The sequence below is a fragment of the Lepeophtheirus salmonis genome, chromosome 6 (assembly GCF_016086655.4).
Source record: "Lepeophtheirus salmonis chromosome 6, UVic_Lsal_1.4, whole genome shotgun sequence".
Lineage (NCBI taxonomy): Eukaryota > Metazoa > Arthropoda > Copepoda > Siphonostomatoida > Caligidae > Lepeophtheirus > Lepeophtheirus salmonis.
Genome location: NC_052136.2, coordinates 44,589,214 through 44,599,277, shown reverse-complemented (window position 1 = coordinate 44,599,277; position 10,064 = coordinate 44,589,214). Strand labels below are relative to the sequence as shown.

Below are 10,064 nucleotides of genomic sequence, written 5' to 3'. Positions count from 1 at the left end.
TGGAAAGTTATACAGAAAATGATACTTCAGTTTACAATTAATTTGTATGTATGTGTCAAATTTATATGCAAGGGAAGTTCTAGACAAATTTCTACTAACTTTATTGTATCTACAACTCCAATGTTCCATCATCTTCTTAAATATTTTTGCGCCTTAAAATTGCAATTTTGACCCATTTCTTAATTTGCCTATAACTGTTGATTTTTTATTAATTTAAAAAACTTGTACGATAAAAAAATGTTTAGGGTTTACTACCCTGAATAGATGTACTCATCCTTTTCTTTTTAGCTGAGTTTAGCTTTAGTTGCTAAACCTTTTCTAACTGCGCATTCATTGTTATAATCCCCTTTATTTCAAATGACGTTCTAAGATATATGAACACAAGCGTATTGTTAAAAATGAGTTCCCCTCAGACAACCGATTGGACAAACAATATTTGCTTTGTTAATAAAGATGTGTTTTTATGTGTTCTGCAACTGTTATTTTAAGTACTTTTATAATAAATGTCCAATTTTCTGACGAGTAAAAAATCAGAAAACCAGACGAAAATTAACTCATTATCAGCAAAAAATATCTGCTAATTTTGAATATGGATATTTATCTTAATTATAGTCATTTAATCCTGCGAAAGAATTTTTTATCGTTTTTGGTAATTAATAACAACTTTTAAATAAAAGAATTTATTTAAAGTTTAAATAATAATTTTTATTTGACTCAGCATTTGGTTTTAAAAGATCTAGTTCAAAAAAAATATTGTCTTGTTTTCAATTTTATAGAGACAAAAATCAATCAGAGGTTGATACATTAACATACAAAAACTGCATGGTTTACCTAACATATTAATATTTGTATTTTTTCATAAAATACAATAACGGTATTTCAAAAGTTTCGGGACTTGATAGCTTAAGTTTATATTTTATATTGCGTTTATTCCGATTAAAAGCTAGAACTTTAGTTTTATTGCCATGTAAACTTTCTTGACTTTTGTGATTATTGTTTCCCTATTTTGTATTTCATGTGTTTCAATGTCAATTTTTTAGACAAAAAAATCTATTGTGCAATATTATGGAGTTTTATGTGACGTCAAGATCTTGAAGGGTGGTCATTTTGCGTCCTTAAACATGCATAATTGATATCAAGGAAAAAAGTAAACTATTGGATGTTAAAATGGAAACAACAAAACAATGTACTTAAATGTTACTCCTTAACAAAAATATATCCCTGTATTGCATTTGAAAATGTATTAACCCTCCATTAGTGTATTATATTTTTAAAACTAATTTGAGTAACTTTAGCTTGCAGTGTCAACAAAATATAACCATTTATTATTATTATTTTTTGTATTCTGAAACTATTTTTTACTGTTAAGAATCGCTCTACAGTTAATAAGAATTAGCTATCTACCAAGTGATTTTGAACCTATTTTTCTTCTGTTTTGGAAAGAAAGGGTGTGAAGTACAATAAAAATAACGACGTGATAAGTAACTAATCTTTCGAGGCGAGGGGGGTTTGCTTCACTCACTCCAAAAAGGCCAAATAACTATATTACCTTAAACAAGGGTTAGAAGACACAATTCATTGATGATCTTTTAACTGTTGTAGCTGAATTGATATAACTGAATTAGTTGTTAATAAATTTATTTTCAGTAAACAAGCTCGGCGTTCACTTTTGATTACCTAGCATTTTGGATTACGATCAATTCTTTGATGGGGATATTGTTCGTATTCCAAGATATTTAATGACTCTTATAAGGAAGAATCGAAATATCAATTTCCTTACTATTCCCTGTTATTCCTAAGCTGGCAGCAATGTGATTCCTTTTTTGTTCAATACTCTTTCATAATTCTGATTAAATGGGATTTATGTATAAATGGAAAAGCAGAAGAAGGAAAGACATAGTTCAATGGAAAACGCGCTCAGGAGAAATTATTCCCTTGATATCAATGTACGTAGGTTCTTGCCCCGGTCGTTCCTGGAAAAAGAAATATACCTGTGTTTATAGAATTCAAAGAATAATCCTAGGTGAGATGGAGTAAGTTTACGTATACTTAATCGGTGTAACTTCATCTGACCAATTTAAAGAATATAAAAGAAAACAGAAATTGGATATTCATTTGATAAGCACTATCTCTTTTAGTTGGACCTTATGAATAATTAGTTATGCTTTTGACATCGTGAATAAAGGCAGATCCCCTTTCTCTCAAAAGAGAGTGGCTTTTTCAAAATCAAGCATGTTATAATGGAGATAAATAAATCTGAAGTCGATATTTGAGAAGCATAAATATAAAGTATATTGATTCAATGATGGGTATTTACATGATGAAGGAAAGTCAACATACTACGTACGATGGTATATTTACAATAGAAAATCTAAATTTTGCATTCAGGTATACAGGGAAGGTACAAATAATTTTCAATTTCTATCTTGTTTTAATAATAAGGCATTTATGTTCGTATTATTTGTAAGATAATAGATACATATGTACATAGGTAGTGATCAATTAGCGAAAATAATATGAAATAGTTACCGCATTTGTATATTGAAACACTTGGAGTAGAATTGATTTATTTAATCATTGAGCTATTTATCGTTTCTTTTAATAGGTTTGTAGTAATAATTAAAATAAAGTTCCGATATCATAAATCAAAAACATCACGTTGATTGGTTAAAATAGAATTAGATTATTTAAGGCTGTGAAGAATTCCAAACTGTTATTGAAAAATAATTCCATAGCTTGGAAGAATGGGGCAACTATGAGCTGGGTTTTGTCCGGAGAAAAGGTTGTGTGATCAAATCAAGCTTATGACGTCACATAGAATAAGTACTCTAGTACTGCTTGTACAAGAGAGAAGGAGTGAAACAGCTGTGGACTGCAGTCCTGAAGTTCTATTCATTTACTATTTTTCTAAGGAGTTTTATAAATATCTGGAGTGACCTTAACTTTACCCCATAATCTTATCAGAATGTTTAATAACATTTAAAAAAAATTGAAGTAGCAAATTCTTCGTCGATATGTACAATTTTTTTCTTCCACTATATTTATAAATTACTTAGCATAATGTGTATCTACAAGAAATATTCAAATTTTAAAAATAAAATAAGAAAATGTATACATAGACTGATTGTTTCGACCTAACAGTTTGGCTGAAAAGTTTGTTTGCTAACATAATAAACTACACTTATTTGGCAAAATTTGATTTATTTATTCAATATAGTTAAGGTCGAGGGTTATATAATACAGCGGTCATACAATTTATCTTTAGTCTCAGAATAGGTCTCAGTTTCGGCAATTACCTCGTCATTGAATTTGATTTATTTTCCAGTGAGCATTCTTTTGGGATCTGCAAACAAGAAAAATCACTGTGGGACAGATTTGGAGAATAAAATGGATGGAGAGGCAATTCCATGCCTAATTCATATAACATTGCCATCGTTTTCAGTGATTTGTGACACATTCTTCCTTTTGAACTGCTTTTTTGTGATTTCATCATTCAATCGCTCCAACAATGCTGAGTAATAATCGTTTTGATGGTCTTGCTTTTTTTCAAGGTAATCACTCAAAATTATACCTTGCATATTCTAAATGCCACAACCTTGACAGCCGAGTATTCCCTCGTTCCACGCTTGGATTCAGTTCTTCGTGTGTAGTTCACTTGGCTAACTGTTGATTGAACTCTGGAGTGTAGTAATGAAGCCACGTTTCATCACTAGTTACATGTGTGGTCTAAAAATTCCTAATTAATAGGATTGAAGTTCACAAACATTGGTCAAAATCATGAATACGTTGTTGCTTTTGCTCGCACGCATACACTTTTCACACAGCTTCTGCATGTCCAAATATTCATGCACGATATGTCCCGCACATTTTTTTCATATCTCTAGACACAAGCAATGTCGATCAACTTCACTTTACGATCATTCAAAATTATGTTGGGATTTTTTGAGATTTTTATCGGTAACACCCCCTTCGTACGTTCACTCCGTGCATCGTTTTCGACTCTACTTTGTCCCAGTTTAAATATAGCAAACCATTTTTCAATGGTTGATTTTGCCAATGCAAAGTCAAAATAAGGTTCATTAAGCCAATTCTTAGATTCAACAGTAATTTGTTTGACTAATAAGGAATACTTACTCTATTTTTTTAATATCCATTTTTTTTAATAAAAAAAGTTTCTTCATTCACGATGCTATATCTCACAAAAAATTGTCCAAAATCTGGCAAAGTAGATGTACACGTATCCTTTGAAGGTTTTTAGTAATTAAAAATAATATGAATTAATTTGAATGGCACAAACATTTTAGCCTCCCTAATAAACATGACATATAACATTCAATAAAGATTTACATAATCCATTACAAAATATTTGCAAAACAATTAGTTTTATCAGATTATTATGTAAAATGTTTTGAGAGTCGATTTTTATAGAAATATGGCCATGATGCAATAATAAATGTCTTAAAATAGACGTTCGGACTTTAGCACGGTGAAATAGACTCATGAATATGAAAATGAAATACTTAGTATGTTGATTCAAATTTGTGGGTTAAGGTTAAATACCAAAGAATATAAAGTATAGTTGGGAATATTTATTTGATTTAAGATACTTCTATTGCCCCGATATGAGTTTTCTAATGAAATATGTCAATAATACTTATTTGCTATTAGAAATGAACAATAATTATTATTTCTCGTTGAAGAATACAAATGTAATCCATACATCATATCGAGAAAAATTATTTTAGCTTGCTTTTGTGTTGATGGGGCCATATATATATATATATGTATACTGAGTAATGAGTTGTGTTTATTCACCAACATTGTCTATTTTATTAGTCAATCGTACATTAAATTTGTTTTATTTTATGTTATATATGTTATAGTCAATATTTGCTTTTAATTTTGACAGAAATGAAAGAAATGTTGATTTATATCCTTTTTATTTTCTTCATAAGTGTACTTGAATTGAACTCTATTTGAATCCATCCCTTATAAATTAAAAGAGAATATAAAGGATCTTTCTCTAAATAATTATTTCGTTATTACTTTTCTATATTGAGTCTTTAATCTTTATAAATATAATTATTAGCTATGGCTCATGTTTACAGAAGGTGTTTTACTTATTAGTAGTTTCTTTACATACATGGCACAACCTTGGGTTTATTTTTGTTTATTAGTTTTTGATAAATTTAATTTATTACAATAACTTTGTTCATCTACACCATTTTGGAAAAGTTGCTGTGTTTTTAGTTTGTTCATCCACCATTAAAAGCTATTTTAATTTAGATTATAAAGATATTTATGATTATACTAGCTAAGTATTACACGGCATTGCTTGGTACAAGGAGGGAAAAAGAAATTGCGTTCACTATTTTTTCTTAATGTTTGGACCCCTTTAGTTCAAGCGAGTATTATAGTATTTTCACAGGCATTATAGTATAATGCCTGTATTTTATATGAAATATATTATTATGAATTTAAAAATAAATTGTGTGGTAAACTTAAAATAATAAATCAGCATATATAAATGGAAAATTTTCTCTGGGCAGAAGTCCATATATTACTTTTGTTAAAAAATTGACTAATTGAAATTCGTGAACAATATTGCAAAAATCTTTTAGGGAATCATTTAAAAAAAATCTTTATAGCATTTATTGCCATTGTCAAGAGAAACACAAACCTACCAAGATCTTTTTGAATTGCAAAACCAAAAAAGTTATAGAAAATAGATTCATCGAAAAAAAAAACCACCAAAACTGGTTCATTTTTTTAAATATTCCAAAAGTTATGTAATAAAGTGTTCTGAAAATTAAAAATACCATATTTTGATGATTAAGTTTATAATTTATGTACAAAATGAATTTTTTTAAGGTATTTCTTCTCAAAAATTGAAAAGTGATATTTGATGAAAAACAGCAAAAATTAAAAAAAAGTATTCAGAAAATGACAGATATTTCAGTTAAACCTCAATTTTTAAGAGTCAAGTTTATAAGAAAATGAATTTTATTTTTACAAACTTGGTTATATATTGAAGAATCCAATGTTTCATTTGAAATCCATTTTTCCCCCTGGTGAAAACATAAACATACAATTTTCACCAATTTCTTTTTTTAACAGTAACTTTATTGGTTTTGCATAAATTTAGTAATCCTCTTTCTTTTTATACTTGATTTTAAGATGCCATTCAATTTTCGACTTATAACTGAACCCCTTATCTAGTCTGCTTGAGCTCAAAATATCTTCTTTTTTTGTTTTGTTTCTTTGTGTTTTAGATATAGAATAAGCCTTCCGTAAATTGGCACCCCCGTCTTAAGCTGCTCAGGTACAAAAGACACACTCACAAACTGCATGATACCGAGAGGTCCTTTGACATATGAGCTTTTTGAATCTTAAACTTCAATAGAACTTTAACAATATTAATACTATTAATAAATGTGAATCTGAGCTCTCTTAATTATTAATTTAGACGTTTTTTGCGCAAAGATGGCTTCCAGGCTGTAGCAGAATGCCTGGTGTAAAATTGTGATGTTTAGTATAATAAATTAAGAGATTTTAAGCACCCAGTCCTATAGCAGATCCACAAGGATGATCCCTACAAATTATAGGATGTTAAATGGCAGTGACAAGTATTTTTCATTGCCAGTTGACTAGCATGACATGCAAGGTTGTGTCCCTATCGGTCTAGCGGCTCAAGCAGTCTTGAAAGACTTGGATTATTCTTTCTTGTAATTCATTTTTTCACCCATTTTAGAGAGCTGATGGTTATCGTAAATCTCACGAAGTTCCAACAATTTATAATCTTTCAAGTTTTCCCGGGATGACATAATGCAAATTCAAAATTAATATATTAACCAATGAAAGTAAATAACGATTACGACACCATTTTACGTTTACGTCGGAATAACGATAAGCGTCTAATCGAAATAGTACACGAAAATTTTAATGACGAAAAATATTCTGAATGTTATGGCAGTTGCACGAATTCCGCTTTTTCTCAAGAACTAAACACAAACTAAACCCCTTATTTCGACGAAGACGTATGATATGAAACAAAGGATCTTAGTTTATTTATTACTTCATCTTATTTTATTTTTCAGAATATTTTAGCAGTCGTCACTTATTAAGGAACGAACAAAAAATGAACAAAAGGACCAGGAAATAAACAATAGATAAAAAGAAGAAATATTAAGGCAAGGGGGGCAGATGAAGTTTCTGGCTGACCAGCAGCAACAGTTATATTTGTATTTCAATTTGGAGGGGAGGTACTAGCATCTTTTTGTTAAAACGTAGCCTCTTATGCTTCCCCCCATGTTATGATGGAACTCAAAGGAACAATATCAGAATGCTATAAAGAACCAGCATTAACTACCCTCAATTAGTTTTGAATCGGTCCTTTATATCAAACTGAAGACTGTAATCCAGTCTAATCTAGTCCGATTCATTTCCAAACAAATAAGCTCCCCCTCCACCCCCAAAAAAAAAAAAAAATAATAATAATAATAATGATTACATATATTTTTATAAAATGCTGAGTTCTTATTTTTCCAAATAATTTCCCAACAGTGAGATATCTACAAAATCATTTTCATTAAAATGGATCTTATATTTATCTACAGATACAATTATAACAAAACTTTACCAGGGATTATTACGATATTCTTGTCAGAATAGCATTAGCTACAATGGTTTGAATATATGGTTGTATGAATAATTATTTCAGTAACTGTACGTATTATATTGAATGTAACATCCTATAATATTGAAGAGAAACTTATTGATAATATTATTAAGTGATTAAATAGTATTTTTATTTATTAATCTAATTTATTACACACAAGACTCTTAGCTCGTTGCATTATTGTCTATTGAAAATAAAAAGTAGATTAAATTCATTTACTGCTCAATAAACATTGTTTCCTTTCTGCAACAATTAAATTTTCCAAAAAGCGTGTGAGTACTAATTTCTAATTTCATTACCCTGCATCGGCTATAAATATGGACAACCAGAAGAGAATAGCATCAAAGATCAAGTGGATTCAATCGATTCAACAATGTATTTGAATGCACTATTTACATTTTGCCTCCTTGGAGCCTGGAATCCTACGGGTTCCTCCCAAGCATTTAATCGCGACATACTCCAAAGATTTCAAAAACTCCAAGAGAAACATAATCCCTTTAACAACGAAGAATATTCTGTCGAGGGTCTTAAAGGAAAAACCTTCATTAATCCGGATAAAATTCCTGGAACACGTCGACCAGATGGGACATATTGCCTGAAAAAAGTTGTGGAGATTGAAGAGACGGAGTTTGATCGTGGAATGGACTGTCATCATACTTTTCAAAGGAAATGCCATCTCACATACATCACAGACTATTCCTCAAGTTCCGAAGAGAAATGCGACACGGATTTCAAAAAGAATTGTCATATCACATTCAAGCCAGTTGTAAGTATATATGTAAATCGGTGTTCTTTTTCAAATCCTCCTCATGCGCTTTTTCTTTGCAGCCTCACAACGAAAAAATTAAGATCTGCCACACTCCCCTCATTCGTCAATGTAATGATCAGACACAAGGTCCCGAAGTCTGCACCACCGAGTACGAAAACTATTGTGAAACCAAATACAAGGTCTACGAACTGGACCAAGATGAACCAAAATGCCAAATGGTGGAGGAAGTTCGATGTTTGAACGTCACTGTGGAGTTGTTTCAAATTGATTCATCCAAAACTTCACCTCCCTTTGCCTTAAGAGAAAAATGTGAGAAGTGGCCTGTTCAGAAATGTGAATTGAATAAGAAAACCGTTACCAAAGTACACCCAGAAACGTCATGCAAGAAAATTCCTAAAGAAATTTGTGCACCAAGTAATTGCAAAACCCTTCCCGGAGAAGAGATTTGTAAGGAAGAGACAAGAACACTGGTTCAAAATGTTCCTGAAGAAGACTGTGACCTTGAGCCTCAAGAGAATTGTCGTATGGAGTCATCTCTTGTTCCACGGTGGGATAAAACCTTAACAAAAAAAATCATTTTTTCTTAATCTTATCTTCTTCTTTTTTTCCCTTTTTTGCAGCCTCGTGCCAAAAAATAATTGTATCAAAGTTCCTAAAGAAGTATGTGTGAACACAAAAAAGAATCCTAAAAAGGTGAAAAAACCTATAATCAAGGAATGGTGCTTTAACCCCAACGAACTTGAATATTAGAAGAGATATACTCTCCATTCAAATATATGTATTGTATATCTACGTATCATGCATTTAAAAAAAAATATTCTCATATTTATTCGAAGTTGAAAAAAAATTTTAAATAAGAAAATTGCAAAATACACTTGAAATTAATAAATCTATTTTCTTCAAAGTGAATTTTAATTTTAAATAAGATTTTAAAAATTAGTGATGCGTGAAATATCCACAAATGTAGTTATATGTACAGATGTGGATACGAATAACAATATTGAGTCATTTCAGCTGTGTTTACAAATATTTCTAAAAGGTGGATAATCCAAGTATACAAGTCTATGATTTTTGTACTTGTGGTTTATAAAATTTGAAGAGAATAGTAATTAATTTAGAAAAGAGGATAACTACATTTTAAAGTAAACTGTGGATGGAAATGTGGATATTGAGTGTAGTGATTTTGCGAATTGCGAATGCAAATGCAAGTATTTGATAAATATTGTTTATTGACCAACCCTTCTTTATTTTTTTCTTTACGATACTTTTCCAACTAATTATATAAAACAAAAATGAATTTAAATATAATTGCCATGCACTTGGGGGTCTGCAGGAAGTTTGTTTGCGGTAGGAGTCATATCACATATTTGATAACTCTTTTTTATTATGAAAATGTATATTTTCACCTATTTCATAAAATAATTTAATATTTTTAATGAAGTAGGAGAACTGAAGTATCAGTTAAGTATTATACCGTTTAAAAAGCGCGAGTCTTTTGGTAGTACCACTATAGTATGGGTATATCCATTGATAAAAATCTGGTGTATTTTTCAGTGTTACTTTTGAATTAGTAATCTGAAAAATGAATTTTCTTTTCCTTAGCAGTTGCCTTAATTA

The 10,064-nt window shown here is 30.1% G+C and overlaps 1 protein-coding gene across 1 annotated transcript; it reads left to right on the top strand.

Annotated features, from left to right (window-relative positions):
- Positions 1–8,036: 8,036 nt before the first annotated feature.
- LOC121120872 (uncharacterized) lies at positions 8,037–9,340 on the top strand. The gene is made up of 3 exons (XM_040715768.2): positions 8,037–8,444; positions 8,507–8,994; positions 9,068–9,340. Exons 1-3 carry the CDS (start codon positions 8,052–8,054, stop codon positions 9,195–9,197), a joined length of 1,011 nt encoding a protein of 336 aa, XP_040571702.1. The 5' UTR covers positions 8,037–8,051; the 3' UTR covers positions 9,198–9,340.
- Positions 9,341–10,064: the final 724 nt, after the last annotated feature.